Source organism: Hylaeus volcanicus, chromosome 6 (assembly GCF_026283585.1).
Source record: "Hylaeus volcanicus isolate JK05 chromosome 6, UHH_iyHylVolc1.0_haploid, whole genome shotgun sequence".
Taxonomy (NCBI): domain Eukaryota; kingdom Metazoa; phylum Arthropoda; class Insecta; order Hymenoptera; family Colletidae; genus Hylaeus; species Hylaeus volcanicus.
Window position 1 is genome coordinate 18,184,342 of NC_071981.1, and position 22,924 is coordinate 18,207,265.

Here is a 22,924-nt window from a genome sequence, read left to right on the forward strand (position 1 = left end):
AAAATGCATGCTGTGAGTCAACCATTTTCCGTGCAAGTTGTTAATCGGTACTTGGGAAATCACTGAGTTAGTATACAAGCAGTGTTACACTTATGGTTCCTTCTAATTTTTAAGTAGGAGGATGTAGGTGGAAAATGATTGCTAGAGCTTACAGTCTAGCTGTCTAGGATTACAAAAATCCAGTAAAGTATAATATAACGACGGTTGAAAGAGGAAAAAATTACAATGGGTAGGGCCATGTCCCGGAACTGCATTACGTTGAAATCAAAGGACAGGGGATCGACGATATCCAACATGTGATGCGGAGCCATTGATCTCTCCACGTCGGTGACCTTTGCTGTGACGATGTTGAGACCTTTGTACACCTGCAAATTCATAAAACAACTGTGAAGCGCATCAAGTAGAATAAACCATTTTAACATTTAGTTTATGTTGGTAAAATATAAATATAAATAGCTGGTGATACAAAGTCGCTTCTGCGTAGAATTCCCGGTCAACAATTTGTTAAACTTAAACATAGCCGAAGGTCGTACAATAAAATGGCATAAATATCATCGATTAGGTAAGTCCTATATAAAATTAGTAGTATTTGATATTCCTACGATAAAACGAGATGGGACCTATTACGCAACCTGATATTTTCGTCACGAATGATTTCTGGAACGTCGAAACATGTTAATCGTTGACAAGGTTATTCAACCTCCACGAAATCGTGTCCGTCCCACATGCCTCGCGGTTCGAAGGAAATTAAATGTCACATTTCGGACGATCGAAACCGGCGATCGTATCTGGGCTCGGTATCGTCGACTGCGAAATAATGTTGAGGACAAGTTGACCGTAGAAAGTCGAATCAGGAAATGTCGAACCCTGCCTCGTACCAGTTATCAACGTTTGCCAAATCTGGCTCTGTCAAGTCCTCAAGCGTCAGGGCACTTTTGACACTTCGAGAACATGCGACGTCTACGCAAGGAAATGAAAATCTTGTAACGTGAACCGCTTAATCACCATCATTTTCCTCGTAGATTATTCTTGTTTTGGTCGTAATAAGAAATTTCACTCGAGCGAGAAAATTTCTTTCCTCGTGTATGGAATAAATGAATAAAATAATGTTGAACTGAGACCAGAGATTCGTTTCAATTATTAGCATGTAAAAATTCCATTCTATAAATTTATAAATGATATTTACATTCGATCTAAATTTACCATACGTATCTACCGTACAGCACGATTCTCGCACACTACCGATATCATTACGTATACATTAACGTTCGAAATATTTCACTTGACACAGTCTCGGAATTGAAATATAAAATCCGATATCGTGCATGAAATATCACCCTTTTATTTTAAAATGTCCATTAAAAGGCAATAGCTTTCAATCAGCTCCTTTGCATCTTTAACGTACATAAATTTCATGATGTCACCAGTCACGACCCATAAAATAATCTTTATCTCGAAAATCTGTGAAACTAATGATGTCACAGGAGAAATGAGGAATGCCTGAAGCATGCTTTCTGGCTTGAACAGTGAAAGTAAGAACGAGGAATTGTAGGCTCGACGATCGAAGTCAGGAAGGCATATTACTTGAAAAAACGCACCTAAGCACCCTAATTCTTAATACACTAAATAATATCAGCTACCGGAGGATGTATCGCGTAAATACAAAGTTTCCTGTAACCGTCCAGACGTGATAAATTGCAAAGTAATTCAGGGAGTAGACTCGAAACAGTTGCTCGCAAATTAGTGTTTCAACGTTTCGAATTTCTGGCTTGGAGCCAACTTCAAAATCTAACATTCAGAATAGAAATAATAAAAATAACAACGAGCCCAAATGTGAGCCATGGCAGTAGCGAAATAACTTATTAAAAATTCCTTTCTTTGGCCTCTATAGTAATTCGAGGTTCTAAAACACACGCGGTGTATTCGTTGAATTGCACAACTTGGCTCGAATGCTCGCCCAAGGATCTAACGAGTTCGTTCACCGTGTCGAGATGATTTAATGGGACGAAAATGATCGAATGATCGACTACAATCGCAACGCCGAACCGGACTGCCTTGACTTCGTCAATGGTTTCGGAGTTTTCCCCGCATTCCATGAGCCTCGAGTAACTCGCTTGTCTTGGGAATGCCAATTCTCTGCGTTCCGCGTCGGGCTTAATTTATAATGTAACCGATGAAAGAAGTACGGCGAAGTCGTAAATTAAACGAGGCGCCAAGTATGCACGTGTGTGAATAGGAGAGACAGGAAAAATAAAAGGAAGACAATCAAACAAACACAGGTACCTTTTTCCTTCTCTCTTTGCGTTAGCCAGCGTCAAACACGGCTTACGAATTTCGCGCAAACTCAACGTGTTCTCGGAAGTTGGTACGCGAAGTAAATTGTCTGCAGAAGTGGACAAAACGCCAAATAAAAAAACCAAATTAAACGAACCATAGATAGGAAAAATAAAAATAATTTTCAGAATCTAAAACGTTGTTTTTTTGTTTGCTCGGTAAGAAGAGGTATATTCAGACAAAAGTTTGAAGTTGAATCATGACGAATAATGGTTTTCCCCGAACGTGAGAATTCGATCAGTTTTCGCAGAAAGATGGCGCTTCCACGGATATTTTAGATCCTTCCTGACGTCGATCTTCGCGTAAAATCCGTCCGTTCGCTGCTTTGCTGAAAATTAACATATTTCGACGCGGAAATCTAGGAAGACACCTTTAATGTACCATGAAGTAAAGCCACCACCTCTTCTTTCTGCTTCCTCTAAGACGATCGTTCAAAATTCTTGGAGAAGAACACGTAAATGCAAGCACGCAGTCTTGTTCCAGTCTTAGCTAATATTTTAATTCGATATTCTAATTTTAATATTATAATTTAAAAAATGTTCCTTATAAATATGTGTAATACTTTCTAAAACGGAAGACTGTTATGAAGAGGGATTAAAACAGTTAAAAGTCAGCGACTTATTACAGTATTCCTCGAAACGGCTCACTAAAAATTGCGCACTTTATACCCTCGATGGTCCGTTACGTTACGCTATCACTGAACGAACAAACAGGTTTTCGACGTTACGGTTTGCGCCGGGTAACTTGAATGACCACGTCTTCAACCTTTATTAACCTTTTTTATGGACGTCTTGCCGGACAACTCGCTTTAGAATCTCTTAAAGCAAGAACGCGAACGGAAGTTCCATTTAGACGGTACGCGTCCTACCCGAAAAGAAATTAAAGAGCGATAAGGGTTTCGAATTCCTATCGATTCTTCCCCTTTGTATGTAGAAATGTAGAAAATTATTTCGAGAAAATTAGTGATCAATGTTGATTTTTGTTCAGTCGAAGAAAATCAATTGCATTGTGATTTTAATTTAATTCTAATAATCACTATTCCGAGGCAATATCGCTCTATCGCGACGCGCGGAACAGTCTCTTTTTGTAGCCTGATATATATGAAAAAATATCAGGCATATATATTTTTAGCGACGACTGATTACGGTAAATTATAAATACATTTATCGTGAGAAATACAAGTAGAGCAAGTTTTATGATGCAGAGGGCAATATCGTGAGAAATAAGATGAACATATTTCTATTTGGAAAATAAAATATTCAGGGACCGATGTATGAAGATCTGAAATAAATTATTCATTTCGTACGCGACTTATCGAACAGGATGAAATTACATTTCATCGCATACGATTAAGATAAGTGCGCCTAATTTAAACTCTGACACGCTGATTGACAATTTCAACTTATTTCATTAATAAGATTATTGACAGAATGATAAAAGCATTATGTTTGTTTTATTTTTTCAGTTAATTACGTACTTAAAATTTTCTGGCGATTAGTATTTAATCAGAACGCAATAAAGTCTAATTGATTGCTAATATCGAAAGTCGATAAAGCAAGACCGACAATCTAATTTTATTTAAAATAGAGGCAATCAAAGGGCATTATTTTTTAAGAAAGAAAGGAATCCAGCTCATTGATAATTGAAGCTTAACCCAATTCTGCAAATTTAAATAGAATGATATCGGCCAAGCAATTACCAACAACGATTGTTGTATAACGGGACGAGAAAATAAACGGTTAAGATGTATGATTAATTAACGCCATAACGACGTCAGTGTCGAAATCCTCGTCTGGCCAGACGGTTCGGCCGGGACGTCATTCGTCTTTCAATCATTCATCATTCCACGGACAATTCGTCAACGAAGGAATCCTGCGAGGGATCCGTGAAGAATTCGCGACCCAACTATTTCAGAGAGAATCCGTGAGCCCACAAATAGACGAAAGAAGAGAACGAGAAACGAGAGCCCTAATCACTTCCTAGACTCAAGGACGCGAGGCTGAAGCTTTCGAAAGGAGAACGTAATGAGAATAGCGCTATGAAACTGTTGGCAATTGACTGTGAGTTTACGCGAACTTGCGGTACTTTGAAAATGCAACCAAAATTTGAGTACGCCAAGCTTTGGAAAATTTGGAACACAGATACGTATTCCTATCGATGGAATCTCGATCAGGGTCAGCGAACTACCAAGCGCCGATTTGCAGGAAAAACTGTAAGGACTCAACCAGTTTGCAGGGAATAAGAAGTGAGGGTTCGAAAGTCCGATGACTCGGTACAGGTAAAGTCCTCGCGTACCGTTAAGTGCAGTGTACCAAAGTTATTGGTATACATTATGCACGTTTGCTCACAGGAGCGAATGAACACACCAGCAATGGACAGCATCGTCATTTGAGCAATGAATGGCTTATTCGTAGTTCCATATTGTTCGGAACTATTATTTTTCTTCGAGGAAACATGGAAATGAAGAGGGTTCGAGCTGAACACCAGAGCTTGAACCACGCTCAACGATTCGACCTGATAAATTACCACGTAAATCCTCGACTCAGTTTTTACCTCATAACCGCAAACATTTCTTATATACGAAATGGTTGAAACATTTTTTCTTTCAAGTTTCACCATGGCAATAAAAAGAGAGCTATAGGTACATATATTTTACCGCTAGGTTGATCTTTAACTGATATAAATTTTTTGAAATGTTACTGGAGCACGTTTCTAACAATTCCGCGGCCCTGGCACAAATAAGCGCTAGTATCGAGCCGAACCCGATGCAAAAAGCGACGCATAAAATTCAAATGAACTCAATGGAATCGTTTCGATCTCGTGTCTCTATTGCTGCACTTTTCGCAACCTAACGTGGCAACGATTATGGGTTTAGGATCATTCGGATGCAATACGTGAGTTACGTTCAAACCTGATTTATAAATATAAACGAGAATACGCGAAAGTGACATAATGAAATGCTTATAAAAAAAGAAGGAATGAAAGGTTGGTCGATTAACCGCGAACGAAATTAACTCGCGAGCAGCTGCTGCATTTCGTTCAAGGGAAAAAGCGAAATGTACGTTCTGAAAGAGTGTAAAACCAAGTGGATTATTATTCATGAGCGGCACATCCGGATCGTGCACGTTATATTCACTAATTTGCATTATCTTTCGAAGACAGAGGCGTCGATGAGACCGCTTAATGTACAACGCCGATTCGAACGCACAAGTCGTCAGCTTATAATTTCATTTGCTATGTTTTTACAACTTTCCTGTCACTTGTCTTTGACTTATTAATTCCGAATTTTTATCCACCAAGTGTATTTCATTCTGGACGAATTATAACTTACAATAAACGTTGCCACTAATTATTTTTGCTTCAACCATGCCATTGTAAAATTGGGACGCGGTTGTTCTCGAAAATTGACATCCAATCGATCGATCTTTGCTCGAACCCCGATCACCGAAACGAATTAAAATAAACTCGCATTAAACTGTTGCGAAAGAAAGGCGTATCCTTTATAAGGGATGCGTGCCACTTGGCGAAGTTTGGTCGTGAAGGGTCAATAAATCAGCAAAGGAAAGGGTCCACGTGGAATACTTAATCAGTAGAAAACGCAGAGCCACGCATAGCAGCACGTCGATAGACTTCAATTGCGGCGGCATTAGAATAATTTAGGCACAGCGAGGACCGAACTCGCTCGTTCATGTGGCTCACGAAATATTCAGGACATCCTAAGGATGTGCTTGTAGGATGTTGCGATATCATTTGCGACTTCCTAGAAGGACTGGGTCAAACGCGACACCGTTACCCCTTGGAAATTTTAATATTCATCAAAGACAACCGAGGCCCGACATCAAAGGAACCTCCCGGTAGCTTAGATACCCTTTCTAGGCAACGACGAATTCCGAAAGTTCGTTTCCAATTGGAAGGAATTTTTATGAGAGGCCTCGCCGCTTGTTACTGGTCACAGATTACCTTATTAGCAGGATCGACCTTTCCCCAATCGATGGGAAACAAAACCGGGCGACAATGGGGAATCCCAACCGTCAGCCCAACTCGACAACCATTGTTTAAATATACTTCAAACGCTTCGACCGTTACTTTCGTTCCTCCTCGGTATACCTACGTAAGTCTTGGCTCTAATTCTAAGCTAGGATGAGAAGTACGATGGTTTTAGTAAGCACTGGCCAGACAGGCGTAGCCAAAGATGGAGATTGCACCATGAGGATCAATTTTATGATTTTTGCTGCAATAATATTTACATTTAAATTTAATAATGACTAGATTGAGAACTGGACACTCGAAAATCCCATATGAACGTCTACTAAAGAAAACGGATCCTCCCCACTGCGACTCCTGTAATAAGAACTTTAAATGGATTAGAAAAATTGTACAGGAGTAAGAGAGTACCGTAAGATAAATCACTTTAACTTCATCTTACGTATCTGTCTACTAAAAACGTCAAATAAAAATAAATAACTATCAATTTATATACAATTTTACACCGCACCATTACCTCTATAAAATATACTGAAATACCATACGCAACACACATTCTCCGATGCCGAGGTTGAAGTGCGGTCCCGGAATCGCGCGAGCGTCTCGAGCGTTTCTCATTTTCTCGAAGACGCAAATGAAAAGTTTAAGTCGTTTTGCGTACATTTTGCATGGAACAGAAGATAAACGATCCCCGCACGCACACAGAAAGTTTTAAGCGACGTTCAGAACAGTCAAACAGTCAAAGTGCACTCAAGGGATCTTTCGAGTCCATACAAAGTGCCGTAAAAACTTTCGAAGATGCCTCTTTGTCGGTTCATTTTTTTTTCTTTTTTTTTTTAAAGAAGTTACTGTCAACAAAACTGAAGTCACTCTCGGCACGAAGTGAGCAAACGCCGGTAATAATAAATCACGGGAACGTTTCAACGCTGTTCCCGCCATGAATTATCGGCCAACATAGCGAGGGGTTGTTAGAATAATTGGTAATAAATTTGTAGCAATATGTTTCCTCGGGAGGAAAGAACATATCTATGTCAGTGAGTTCCAGAGAATTAGAAGGCGAGGAAAAAGAGAATGCGGCTGAGATTTATAAGCGAAACATCGATGAAAAGTATTTCATCGCGAAAGTAGTATGTTCTGTTGTAATTTGCACGCGCAAGACAACAGTATCCCCTCCCTATGGTCGGGAATCGTAAGAATCTTGCGAGGATCGTCCCGCCCGCTCTTTTATTATAATCCAGAGACGATAATCCAAATCGAAACCAAACCACCGTTCGAATACCTATCGCGAAAGGTAAAAGCAACGCGGGCAGATTAATCTACGGTATGACAACGAAGAACAAGCCCGATCTTGTAGGAAGCAGATCGAGACCCTTGAAGTATTCCGCCGCGGTCGTATAGCTTTAGGGTACCTGCGCGAAAACTGGTCCAGGGAGGAGGAATGGCGCATACAAACGATCTCGTCTCCACTCTCTCCTCGAGGCGGTCCGTACAATCGCCTTCCTCTCTTGTTCCATCCTGGCCCACCATTATCCTTCCTCTTCCTTTCACCGATCACCTGTCCCCCTTCGCCCACTCGAACGGAATCATATCCCCGCGTACCAGGTATTAGAGTTTCTCACGTCATCCTCTTATCAAGTTTTAAAAAACCGGTCCTCCCATATCCACCGGGGGCCCCTGGTCGCGGATCATCCGTGAATATGCAAACGCGTAACTCACAGAGGGAATTATAACGTCAATCATAACGAAGGGAATTTTTCGAAATTTTAATAGGTGAACAAGATAGGTGTCGAGAGTCTAGGATTGACCTCTTTGGCTCGTGGCTGGAATTCAACGCGGAAAGTGGAATCTTCGATGGTCAGCGCGTATCAAATTTTCACATTTGTTTGCAACACTTAATCGTAGAATTGCTCTATTTTATATTTGGGAGTGTGACGAATAATGCCGCACTCGCGACTGAAAGAGTGGTCTGCTTCGAAATATTTCGCAGCTGGAAGGAACAGCTAGAGGATCACGAGGATAAATGGTATTATTCACGACTCTTAATAGCCACTTAATCATCGAGTAAGAGGAGAACCTGTAGGTTCTCCGGTTGATTCTATGTACTTGCAAGATGCACGTACACGCCGACCGCGTGCACGTAAACGTTAAGAGGATCTCACGCGTAGGCAGACAAACTGTTAAACCCTTCCAGTCTCCGAAGGCATCGATAGAACCTGTTATAAACTACTGCCCCCGAGAGTGATTCTTCCCGTATGATACTTAAATTCGAGATAATAGAATGTTACAACCGTAAAACCGAGTCTTCGTGTAACGCTGATTGCGAATCATAAATATTTGAGAATAAGCTGTCCAGGATAATAGTTTCCGCAGCTTTTGGTACCGTGTTTATATCCCAACACGATGATCGTTGACGAATAGGCGACGCGTGTAATAATATATTAACGTGTTTCTCGCGATGGGAATGATGTTATTTTATCCAAGTAACTGCTCTATACAGCGTGGACCATTCTTTTTAATTAACGGATCCCACGGTTATTCGCTTTATGGAACACGTGGGAGATCTAGCTTTATTTTTTTTTTTTATTTTCTCGAGGGATGCTTCCATTTATGATTACGAATTTTTTTATGTTGCACCTTGACTAAACGAAAGAACGTAGGAGAAACGTGTTGGCGATAATAAAGTGGCATTTTGCAAACAGCAAAGCCGACGTAATGGTTATAGGGGCGATGCCAAAGATGCTGTTCAAAGTTTCGAAGCGTCAAAGCCCCGTGGATTCTAAGACACCTAACTTTCTAGGCCCTAAATTACTGGATTCTCCAAGTGTCAAAACTTCCAAGTTTCCGAATTCTGCGGTTCTATAAACTTTGTATCTTACGAGCCGCCATTATGCGAAACGAGCGGAGGACACCACGCTACTCGGATCTCCTACTTTCTAAAAGATAAGAGATTCAGCCATCGACGAGAACCAAAATATAAAGTTCCATTCACGAAAGCGACGAAAACGTGAGAACGCAGAGGTATGCACGAATTTTCGGTAGATCCTAATTCAAGCCTCGTATAAGAATAAAATTAAATGGAGAATCCCTGATATTCTGATTTTCTTTTTCACGTATTTATAGACGAATACTCGGAATTCCACGATGGAAACGGAAATTGTCGACAGAAAGATTCGACGATCTAAATGGTTTTGATAAATTGCTTTTTCGCTAAACTATTCCAGAAATTCGTGTCTTTCAGTCCGTACAGTGTCCATCAATCTCATCGTTTTCGTCCAAGGAAGGGTCATCTCGACAATTTTAACTCGCGTTAACACACGAAAAACGAAATCTCGCTGTGCCAAAGTTTCGAGGAAGATTAAGATCACCTTCGCCAAAGGGGCACAGCTCGAGCAAGCTGTTTCCAAGCAGTAGTGTGAACACAAACGTGAAATAAAAGAGGCACAAAGTAAACAACTGGTTCAACACGTTCCTCTACTTGCGCCAGCCGCGAATGGAACGGTCGGCCATTAGCATCGTGGATTCCTACTAATTATCGTAAACGTTAAGCGGATCTTAGACGTTCGTACAGAGGAGCCGGTCCACACAGAATCTACGATATACATTGAAAACCCTAATGGGACCAGTTTCGCGATTTCTTTAGCGATACGTCCGTTCCGCAAGGTCTCGCGGTCGTCTCGTAATTTCGTTCGAATTAACGCTGACCCTTTAAGGATTCTGCGTGGACGCAAATGCGTTTACACTTTGGGATTACTTGAGATTCTTTGTTAAACATTTTTCAGTGTTTGGCTACTTTTAAGCTGAACATTTATATAAATATGGAGTATGATGGTTGTTTGGAAAATGAAGAGTGTGTCATCAACTGCTCTGGACAACGAAAACCATAGACTACTTAATTTCAGGAATTTGAACTTTGGGAAATGACTATGCTGTTTGTCTTTGTAGATTTTGTATAATAGAGATCGTAACACGTTTTATCCAAGAAAACGCTGTGAGGCTAATTGCGAGTCGCAGTGGCGTGTCAAACATGAGGAAGAATTCAGAACACTAATAACCTCAGACATTATTAGCTCGTGTGGGTCGTGAAGTTTTAAAGTAATTGACTCATCAACTCCATGGTACTATGGGAATACAGCAATTTCCATGTAACGTGCTGGAATATTAATCGTCATCACGCATTCTTCGCGTGACAGGCTACTTTTCGACGATTTTATTCGAGCTAACAGAAACCTATTCGAGTCTATTTGATGTGGTTTCCGCGCAGAGAGAATTTTCAGAACTGCAACTGTATCTGTGATTGTGCATTCTTGCGAATTTTACTGTTTTCATCAGTATTATTCATTACCGAGAAGTACTCATATTTCGCGTCACACCTGTGAGCATCGACCTCGGACCGTCCGCCATTCTAATTTCTCCTACTCGGAGTCGTCTCGAAAGAGGAACTTCGTTCCCGAAAGAATTTCGTCAAATCGAGAAGCAACGATTGGAAAGGTTATCTGTTCCAACCTTGGAGAACTGGAAGCGCGACCTTGATGTGCCAATTGCGCAACCAATCCCCGAAGAGGTCATCGGATACGTACACGATCGTGGATCACGGGGCATTCTAAATCCCATTCACGTGCGATCGAGGCGATCCCACCACGCTGGATTTCATCGGAAGCTTGGAATTCTTGAAACGGCGTTTCTGCTCGATGGTCACCAAGGATCTAGTTTCTAGTTTAGCACCTGCTCACCGTGCTCAATTGAGCGGGATATTGTGGAACCGATATCCTATTGCATTGTGACCTAACGTACTTCTAGGTTATTCCGTGTGTTAGACGAGGGATTGATTGATCAGGTTTATTTCGTACAGTGCAGGGGCCCTGCAGATGTATTCAATTTTTCGCAACCATATTTGTTCCACGACTTCGGACGTCTCGAAGCCTCCGTTACTATTTTTCACAAAATTCGACTCTTATCACTCTATTCTATTCTCTCTGTTATTTGGCATTCGCCCAAGGGATGCCAGTGGTCCGGAACGGTCTAGTGCCGTAGACGAGGGAAATGATTCTCGTCCAATTGGAGGAAGTTCGATTATCGTCATTACAGATAATGGACTCTTTAAATCCAGAGTTCAGTAGAACTATTGGAACTCTTACTCGCGACGAGGATTCCTTAGAGATCGGAATTAAGATGAATCATCCATTGTCCTAGCGAGGTAGTGATTACCGTATACCAGAGATTTTTTTCTATCACTGAGATTGAATAAAAAAATTCTCAGAAATCTATTACATTCATCGTTCCTAAGAGACAATTAGTTTTTCTTCTGTAACGAAACTACCCAGCAGAACTTTCGAAATCAGTAACAACGGCTAATTGTTCACAATTCTGCCGTTACTCAGACAACTCTATGAGAAACATCTTTCTCTAAAAACAGATCGAGGCAATATTAGCACGGTCTTTCGTACGGGTATCTCGGACGCTGACGTTCTTTGTCGAGGATACGTGGGCAGATCTCGTATTTCTATTTTTAATTGAAGTAACGCTAATTTCCTCGTGGTGTATTTTTTTTTTTAAATCACCAAGTGTCGTTAACCCGTGTTCTTTAAAATTTATTTCAACGCAACATTTTTGTCTAGCCTAGTGGTCTGTCTAGTAGACACAAGTCAAAAGAAACTCAAAATATAACCGTTCCATTCGACTTGAAATATAATTTGATTTTATAATTCCTCTAATTATCTACCTTCATAATTCTACCAATGATATAATATATTTTTATTCGTTAGTCGAAATTGTTATCTGTATAAGTACTCCACCCATCTCTAGCGCCAGTTCCCTTAAGGATGTAAGACCGCGAAGATACGGTCTGATAACGCAATCTACCGTAACACCTGACGTTATCTAACCCATCGTAATAATTCATCGTAGAAAAATTGAATAATCAGATCGAAGTGACCTTAACTGTTCGCCGAGCGCAATGACGTTACAGTATTTGAAGACTGCTCGATACGTTTCAGCGAACGTCGACGACTATCGACGGCTAAAAAAGAAAACAACTATTTCCAGCTATTTCTGAAACTTTTTTTTTTAAATGTCCTACAATCTATCCAATTGAAACACTTTGATCAATTTACGGCGCTACCAATTCTGTTTACACTGGAGTGCTCGTGGCTCTTCAAGATTAGATAGTGACAATTGAAACAATATTGAAACGCAAGATTACGAACGTGACTGCAATAGATGGTGATTCTGATGGTGATAGAAGAAGTTCTGATTTAATTGGTTATTTTGAAAAAGATATCATTCTTTTTTATGGGGATTAATATTGAAATATAAATGCAATCTGCACATTTGTTCGCTACAATAAGAATTTCACAACAAGAGGATGAAGAAGAACTGTGGAAAACCGAAAGCTATCGATTCTCGGGATGCGTATGAATAATTATAAAATTATGTAAAGAAATAATCTCCAGCAAATTATGTAACATCGTTGCTTAACCATGATAAGACGCGACTTATACAATTCCTATAGTGAGCGCACGGTCCAGTGCATTAATCATAAAGGTATAATTAACTTCTCCTAGGGAGGCTAATCAAGAAACGTGTGACGCATTCGCTGTTGTTCATCTTAAACGTCACTGCATGAGCTGTTAGCTGATTAATGGAAAAACTTCCGAGAAGAAAAAAAATTGACTTTTAGCGTTGAAACGTTTGACTAATGACAAACTTTTCACGATGCTTCTGTTTTGACGATGAATAGTAAATGATCCTCAGCTTCTAATATTCTGGTCAATTTTAAACGATCCTTACTTTCTATTTTTATAATAGTGGATGACCCCAGTACTGCTGAAACATGTCAAACTATTTATATTTTTATAAATGAATGAATTATTTGTTACACTATTCTTTTAACGTTTTTCATTTTGAATAGAGTTGCATTTCCAATGCGAAACGTTCCAGCCGTCTGAATAAAAAAAAAAAGGAAATTTGATTTATTATTTCCCGAGACACTAGTGTAAAGTATAATATTAGCCAAACACAGTGGTTTACGGATGCTGGTTGTAAATTATAATATCCCGCTATCTAGCCAAGGATTTGGAAAAATAAACCTTTAGAGATAGGGAAACGCGAGAAAAGATCTATCGTTATCTCGGAAAGGGAGTCCCAAAATATCAAGGTTAACACGCACGAGACAAAAAATTACAAAACCTTGATTATGGTCTAAATAATTTGATGAAAAATATTTACCGTAGACTTCTTTGCGATGTTTAACAAGCGATACAGTCTCCATAACAAATTTATCGTTTTCCTTTACTATTACTATATTCCAGATCCATGGAATACGACAATTTTCCGAGTCTCGACGCTGCGAGCAAGAAATTGAATAAGAAATCGAGAACATTCGGCTAAAATGGTTCCGCCCGACATCAAAAGGAAGGCATAAAATAAAGGAAGAGCCTGAAAGGGGACGGAAACTGGCATCGATTCGCAGAGAAAACCGCAGGGTTGAAAATTAGAAGGGAGCCACCGACCACAAAGTTATGCGCTGCGTCATCTCCTTCTAATTCCTAACCCTCTCGATAGAGGGGTACCTGCGGGTCGTACCATACCGACTAGACTACTCCTGGATTAAATTAAATCCTACGCAGCTTCCAGCATTCCGAATCAAAATATTATTTTAAGTATTCGTTTCTTTATTGTGCAATACCAATTCCCCAATTAAATTTCCAATTTCCACATGACTTGGTTGTTTCTAAACATTTTGTCTAATTCTGCTCAGGGCCCACAAATTACTTGGCGCGTCGACAAGCTTAGTCATTGTCTCCTTTTCTGCTGTTCGACGTTCATATGTTTCCGAATTCTTTTATTGTAGGTCTATGTGGATCAAAGTAGCTACCAACAACCAGACCGAATTCGTCCAAGCAGATCGATCGTTATGCGAATATCACAATGATATGCAACTGAGATATGCTGTGAATCACACTCTATGCATCATTTGCTCACACGTGATACGATGAGTCAGGAAATTATTGTCACGTTAATGTAACACAACTATGCTAAATGAAGAGACAGTGAAAGAATTTTTATATATATATTTTTTTAGGACAACGGCCAAAGTACCACAACAATCTAGTAAAACATCGGTCGCGATGCTTCTCGAGGGCCACGTTGACAAAGAAGCCTCGTAAATTTCGCGTCATCGCCTCGTGGATTTAAAACCGGTTGGTCAAGTGGCTCGTACATATGTACGTGACCAGGTGTAATTCACGATTTTTACCGCGCTTTTCATATTGCCCGTACCAGACCCTAGCCGCGATCATCGAACCACATCGTGTACTCCGCACGAATCTTCATTTACACGTTGAATCGTTTCTCGATCAATTTCAAGTTCGAGTCGAGGGAGCTATAGAAACCATCGCGATTAATCGAGCTCGGTCACGAAACTGTGCGCAAGTGTTGTTTATTATACGTTCGTAGTTTTCCCTTCGTTTCGTCACATTTTATTATCAAGCTTTAAAGAACATTGGAGAAGATCATAATACGGAGATGATTATAAATTATGGGAGTTTTATTTTGGGAGTGCATGTGTTTTTACATTTTTCACGGTGAAGAAATATGGAGGAAAAAGAACTTTCTCGGATTATTTAAATGTTTAGCGTGAACCATGGAACTAAATTGGATTGCCATGATCCAACAGAACAGTTCGAACAAAAAGCTTTGCCTATCGATTCCGGCGGAAATCTCGCGCGAAGTCCTTGGACTATAGTTAGAAAATTTGATTCGTGGGCCGTACATACGAGAAATTCCGGCTCCCGTAATACGAGGTGCCATTCTCACGAGCAACAGCGGAAGTTTTTCATGCGCGGCACGCAGCGGTTTTTCTGGCCGAAACGACGAAAACTATTTTGAATTCAAGGACCGCGGTACGTTGCCTTCCGCGGGTCATCGGCGTGATAAATTATCAACAAAAGCGGTACCATAGCGTGCCCGAAAGAAAAGAAAACCTGCCCCGAAATTCTTCGAACATCCACGCGTCCTTGGACGGTTGACATTTTTGGAGCAGATATTACATCTGCCCTGGCGTGAACCGAGATTTCTCTTCGTGTGATGGATGAACGTAAATAGTGAAACGAAAATAATCTATCCAATTAACGTAGACATCGTTTGTCGTTAGTTCATCTGTATTTCAACAAGATGTATTTGAAATTTGGAAAATCGATCACGACTAGAGTTCAAGCTCGATCGATTAAATCTAATTATATCCTCCTCTAAATTTAAGCAAATATAGTAGCGTATTTAACAGGTATACGCTGTCTTTGGTAGTTGTAGTATCGATATGATTACACTTGTTAATTTCATCATGATTACTTTTTGCAATTATTTTCTTCGTGGGAAACGCTTTCCTCTCTCGATCCATTTAACTTCAGACTTTGTACTACCAAACGTAAGTGAATACTATAACCACGGACGATTAGATAGCCGTCTACGTTCGCTGGCACACAAATTGTAAACTACCGGTGCCTTTCATGCTCGTTTGCTTCGAAACGAGAGCAAAAGTGTACGGCATGCGTGCGATAAAGGGTTCCATGGAAACGTTCACTTTCTTCAATCGTACATCGAACAGATTGGCTTCAAATCGCATTGCTCGTGACCCGCAGCATGCTAGTTCAATCTATCCCACGGGTCTAACGAGTCCCAAATTATGCTATACCTTTTGTTCAGTCATGAACAGAATCTCTGGCGAAGAACAGAATGCACGTTTCGACAAAACATGGAATCGTTCCCATGGAACGATTAATAGAGTATACAGGAGGCGCCGGAACTATAAATAGCACCAAAGCTGAATGGTTAATAAAATTCGCACGAAAAAAAAACAACAATGAGTTCCTTTTAAACATGGAAATTCTGTCTATTTCTGGACCCGAAGTAGTTACAAGTAATTATACAATTATCTAATTGGATTGCTCGCGTTATCTAACAAAGTTCGACGACTAGACCGCTTACTGATTACATAATTATTTATTACTCTCCTAAGTTGAAGTCTCTTTCTAAATAGGCTGGTAGTTGAAGCGTTATTATTAGACTGCGGGTGTTTATGCAAATTCACGCTTTTACAATTTCAGATAAAGAATTGAAATTTAAATGAAAGCATCTCTTATCTTCCAGACAGTATACCGCGTATTTTATTCCTAATATATTTATATACCTTTTGCATTTACACACATCCTCGCATTTACCCCTTACTTTAACTCGCCATAAATTCACAAACAACCACAGTTTGGTTATCCGCAATGCTAATTAGCTCACGGGCCTATATTAGTCAGGGAACAATTCCTCCCTCGCAGAAGTCATGAATACTACAAGGAGTAATACCCGCAAAATCTAAAATAATAACTATACAGTCAAGTAATTCATCTCGACCCGTATTCCGCGAACTCTAGGCCACGACTCGCTCGAATTCCCATCCAAGTCTAACGACGATGTTAAGATTCAATGGCCCAAGTGTGCTCGAGACACGCCACGGCTCGAACAGCCCGTGTATCCAGTTCATCGACTTTCGGTCGACACTGTCGAGTAACGTTTCATCGATTCCCCGTCCCCGAAACCGCCAAACCAGAAGGTCTTCGCCTCGGTGGTCGAGAATTACTCCGTTAACGGTGGCTGACAGCCGACGATGTCTCCCCGGAGGATTTTATCACCGCGACGAGGACCGAATACCCTCCCCGCCGTCCATAATTTCACGATGAAAGATCCCTTCTTCTACCGTGCGAGCCCGTGTAGGAAGAATCTCGGGGGCGGCACTCGCGAACCCAGAGGAAATTTGCAGATATCTTTTTTCGGCGAGAGCGAACGCGCGCTTGTGTGGGCAGACACGTGTCGTCCGATTTTGTCCGGGTACCCTCGACACGCGGTCAACGGAAGGCGTGTAGTTTATGCACGCAACCAAAAAAAAACGTGCGTGGAACTCCAACACACCAGCAGGGAGTTACCCAACGCGAGAGAGGATCTTATTATTAACACTTTACCGCTGAGCGGACTTGGCTTACGTTCACCGCGGACGCCTAACACGTTAAATTGTGCAAGCAACCTTAAGATTATCGATATGGGAAAAATTGCTGGAGTTACGTATCAAGGTCGATTCGGACTATACGACACGGACCGTCACGTTCCGGCAACGACACGTACCGGCACCGACACGACAAAACATTAAAACACGCGTCTTAATGGAACTATTCACACTATTCCCGTTGACGGAACGTTCAGATCGGTGTCAGTTAAGTGTGAGTAGTTCCATTGAAACGCGTGTTTTAATGTTTTGTCGTGTCGGTGCCGGTACGTGTCGTTGCCGGTTCGTATCGTATAGTCTGAAACGACCTTTACGCTTTATTATGCGCCATTATGCTGGAGTATTCTGTATATAATAATTCTTTACACTTTAGTAACTTCAAAAAATAAAAACCAAATGCATATAAAGTATTCTCGACAAAGACTTTGCTTTTAAACGATAGCGACCACAAAACCGTGACAATAAAATCTGAAACTGTTCGCAACAATAAACGACAAAGGGATGGGCGAAAATAAAATATTGAAATAGTTAAAGGCGTCGCGGTTTAAAGAAGAGAAAAGACGGGGGCGTGATTTATAACAACGTGTAAAAATGTTGCGAGGGTGGCGAGCGAGGTATAACGAATCGAAGTTATATATAATAAATGAAAACGTTAGGAATCGTCTAGACATGTATCGAAATAAACCGTACGAGGAAACGTCATTACGCACATGTATAAATGCGCAACACGTGATTTATACATGAGAGCAAAGTCACGTGCGATCGTCCGTTTAAAAACAGAATCGGCGCCTGACGAGTGAAACGCCCGATGAGCCATACTCATTGCGAAAATATGCGTCAAATCATGTTCAAACCATGTCTTATGTTAAATACTTATTATTAAAAAAAAAGAGAGATGTCAAATATTATTTTTAAATCACAATTTGCATTTGGAATAACTCAAATTTAATAAATAATATAGGTTGAGAACGATACATAATTCGAAAAATATGTAATTTGTTTCATCGAAAACGAGCACGATCTGTTCGAAAATAAGTATCAGTTTCCTTCGAATGCTACGCGACGGAAACAAACGCCGGTTGTATTATCAATTCAAAGACCGAAAAGGAACCGGAAATCCCACGACCCTTTATCCAGCGCACACTCCAAGAGGACAGAGTTTAATTCAATCCACTTACTTTACGACGAGTATCATGCGATCTTTACTACTTTGCATTTATACAGTTTGCTTCCACGCCACAAGATAATAAAACACACTCGAATATATTAATAAAGCGCGGGATAAGTCGAGAGCCGCCCATCGTCGACCATTAATTCGGAAGACGTGTGTATGTACGTATGTAAAGTAATGCGTCAATTGGCCGGGCACTTTACGTAACTTAATTTATCTCCGGATGAATTCTTCTTGCCGAAGGGGTTCTCGAGAACTGTTTAAAGAATTCACTGGAAATGATATACCCGCATTGAAAGGGTTCTTAAGAATGGTGAATCCCAATCGAATTTCATTCATGATAACACTCCGAATGAAGCACTGAATATCTATTCAATATTTTTCAATTGCAATAACAGCTATTATTGTTCGTATTAATTTAAGTGAGTGCTCATAATATAAATATGTTCACTATTTATGGCTGTCAAGCAAATAATAAACAACGTAGCGCCTTTTAAATAAACCTGGCATGATACTCCCTCGTTAAAAGGATGATATACTCGACCATCCTAGGGGAATATAAATTTCTGTCGTCGAAACGCGCGACGCAAACATTAACACGTATCAAGATCAACGACAAAGCGGTAGGAAGATAATTACGAACACGTCATTTCCGACAAAATTTCGGCCGTCTTCATGTTACAAGCGTATAATTAAACGCCCCTCGCCGGTCGCTTTATACGAATGGAGGAGCAAGACAATTAGAGTGATTAACTCAAAGCTTTCCACGCTAAAATCTACCGCTACAAAGAAACTAAAACGAAAGAACTTAAAAAAAAAAAAAAGACTTACCGTTCCAACGAACGTTTATCAAAACTACTTCTCAATATGCGCATGCTAATAATAGGTCAAATTTAAATTTTCCAGAATTTACGACGTGCTTAGAAACAAATCAGTGATGGGCAAAACAATGTTTGTCTCGTTTCTTTCTCTAGAAAATGTTCGAAAGAGGAGACTAGACAAACATATCGGCAAACTTCAGATTTATTCGAAGCCTAGGGTTTTGCCCATCACTGAAACAAATCAATGGTACGATCTCGCGAGATCCATGATTTAAACGAGATGACTCAAATATAGGTCACATAGTTGGTCACGTGTTACACAGAGAAACTTCCGAGGAAATAAATGACTTAACCTTACCTCATCCGAGAGTTCATCGTCGAATAAATGATTTTTTTATTGTATTAAACGTTTGTAACAAAAACATTACGACCTAATCGATGATTTCATACTTACACGCGAGTTTTCTCATCTATCTAACATTAAAAAATCTCAGTACTCCAATTGCACAATCAATGTCCTAGAAACGCATGTCAAGATACTCGACAGCGGAATAATACGTTCAATTTGCACAATCTCCGTGACTGTTATCGCGATGGTTGCAAATACAGTATAGTCTCGAAACTGCATAAAAAGAATGCATACGAAATGAAAAACAAACGTTCACTTGTAATTAAATACAACACGTGACAGCTGGTAACTGTATCTTCGCATGAATATTCACACGTATCCAGTATAACGATGAATTTGCCATTGAAAAATGTGATTCATATTCCTGCAATCGCTCTAACCTTGCTGTATTGAAGTGTAAACAAAAATTAAATACGAAAACCTGAATAGAAACAGCACGGTGGAAACATTTTAATTTATCCTATCATCGACGAATTATTCATACGTTTGACGTACTTTGTTTTGAATAATAAATGTGGTAACAGATCTGAAATATTTATTCGAGACGAATTTAGGGCAAATAGTTTCGATTAAACACCGGTAATAAACAACATTTGAACGTGCACCTAACCTACAAAGGCAACGACACGGTAACGTTTCGAGAGGAAACAAGTTTTTGTCTTCTTACCTGCATGCTGTCGGCGGAAATAATTTCTCCGGAAAATCTCTTGGCTAACTCGATGCCCAGACGCGATTTTCCACAACCCGTGCAACCCAAAATAACTAAAACTGGCACACGCGACATATCGACCTTTCCGTAATCACTCAATCCTTGTTTTGCACTGCGCATGCGCCACAACGGATGCGTGTTCCGTCGACCCACCCACGTGACTCGCGATGGCGGTTCATTTTAAATCAGCATACGTGAGCTTCGTGTACAGCGTGGATATAACTGTTAATATAAAACAATTTTATACTTTATAGTTTCACATTCCTTCTTAAACGACTGTTTGGTCTAAATTTTATTTTGCGATACGAATACTCTGATTTTGGTTAAATTCTTTCCCTCTACTTACAGAATAAACACACAGTTGATTCGTGCATGATCCTCCACTTCTTCTCGATATAATCCATTAAGAAAATATACATAAAAAGGAGGAAAAGAGAAATATTTTAGAAGAACTTGTACATCGGGATAAGTTTTGCATGTTAAAATGAGCTATCATCGAGCAGATAAAAGGATGCTTACGTATGGTGACCTAGCATCTTCTAACTAACTAAGAAAAACATACAGCCCAGCGCGGTTGCACAACGCAATGCCGATAAACATTACAATGTTTAAATCTTCTCTAGAATTTCAGATCCAATTTGTTGATACAGACAACAGTTACGCTTGCGTAAAATCACATTTTGCGGAACTGCAAATTCAGCTGATTAAGCATAACACATAGATTAGACCGAGATGTATATTTCAAAGTCTATTACTGCGAAGAAAGATGTAACGTGTCGTTACGTGTCCTCTAACAAGATATACACGTACTGTAACGTGTTCTTAAAAATCACAAGTAGTTTACGCTCAGAGGTTTCGTTGCGTAGTAATTGAACTTTGATAACATCGCAGACCGTACCATTGACAGATAAAGTTGACAAAAATCGCTGTAGGTACGCGTGTATGCTGAAAAAGTTAACTTCTTGATCCCTGTACAAAAGTAAAATTGCGTTTTGCTTGCGTTTTACTGCGATGCATATTTTACACGAGTCCTAAAGCTCATACATAATAGATATCATTTTTATTTCATTATTCCTACATCGTTTGCGCAAGATTCCCTAGCAATCGTTATCGGGCAAGTTACACATCTCCAAACATTTTTATTGCATAAAGACTTTATTAGGACTATTTGCCAAGCCACCGTCTAACTGGTACAGTTGATTCAATCTTGCTTCTTAAAAGAAACACACACACACGGGATGTCATGGTTTTCCTGTGTGTTTCTCGAGTGTTGATAAGATAACACAGCTGCCTGAAAAAAATGTTTCGTTTCACCTGGCCGTGAGAAATCACAAATAGTTTCCATCTCTACGAGTCCACATAGCGAAGACAGAGATACGCAGGGATCTCATCCTAAACTGAGTGTCCTTTACAATTTCTACTTAAAAAAAAAAACTGACATTTCGAGGGCGTTTCCTTTCAAGGCGATATAAATTCTCTATGAAATGTACACAAGCCAACCGAGCCGCGATGTTTGACTGGATGTGTGAAATGTAAAGAGTCTACTGTTTAGAGTGCTTCAGTTTACGATTCGCCAATCCTAAATTTCCATCCACTCTGAAAATTTCTTCGGCAGAATTCAAATAAACAAAATCTATTTATAGTAACCATAAAATGAAGTTCCCACAGTTCGACTGACACGCGTTCCTCGCTATAAAATCACCCTCGATGCTAGGCGGAGGCTTAGAAATTCTCTAGGGGTCCATACCGCGTGCGAGTTTGAAATTCAAACAATATTTGGAATTATTCGAGGGCGAAACTAATAAACTGACATTACTCGAGTTTCGAGCATAGCTTGATGGATGCTCCGGCTCGAGGTGTATTTTTCGAGCCGATATGAATGAAACAAATAGAATCTATAGAATGTTAAATAAATAAAATTCTTTTCGCTTTCAAACAGACAATTTATTTCTATTAATGTTTGAATGTTTAGTATACCTCCACCACATTTGGGACGCACGTGTACGAATTCGAAAATGAAACTAATAACAATATGTTTGAAAATGATCTCCGATCCACTTGTTTGTCCGGATCTTAATCAGTCGTACGCAATGCTGTACGCATATAAAAGGAGCATTTACATTTTTCGGGCGATTGCAACCCCGGTGAACCGCGTGCAAGGTTATCGCCCAACTTCCTTCCACCATGGGCCAAAATTAAATTCGTACGACGACGGAACGTAATCGTGTACTGTGATTCACAACCTCCTGATGAATTCCTAAATTAGAAAAGAATTTTTTATCGAGTCTGCTAAATACACCCCTGAATAAATGATAATTGCGATGAAAGCCCCTTCTCAATTTATTCTACTGTCACATGTTTGTTTTGCAACACTACAAATTCATGTTTTCCTAATAAAAGGAACGATAAAAACAAACCTGTGTAAAAATTTTACTTGACATAAAGGTAACTA

At 39.9% G+C, this 22,924-nt stretch overlaps 1 protein-coding gene across 2 annotated transcripts in view; it reads right to left on the minus strand.

Annotated features, from left to right (window-relative positions):
- The window catches only part of LOC128878179 (tRNA dimethylallyltransferase), a 72,185-nt gene extending 51,588 nt beyond the window's left edge, over positions 1 to 20,597 (minus strand). The window contains exons 1-2 of one of the 2 annotated variants that reach the window (XM_054126172.1): positions 20,431 to 20,597; positions 258 to 365 (exon numbers count right to left, since the gene is read on the minus strand). In XM_054126172.1, coding sequence (XP_053982147.1) covers positions 258 to 365; positions 20,431 to 20,592 — 270 coding nt within the window. In that variant the 5' untranslated portion in view covers positions 20,593 to 20,597. Of the gene's footprint in view, positions 1 to 224; positions 366 to 20,430 lie in introns of both variants that reach the window. The other variant, XM_054126171.1, reaches the window with a different exon arrangement.
- Positions 20,598 to 22,924: the final 2,327 nt, after the last annotated feature.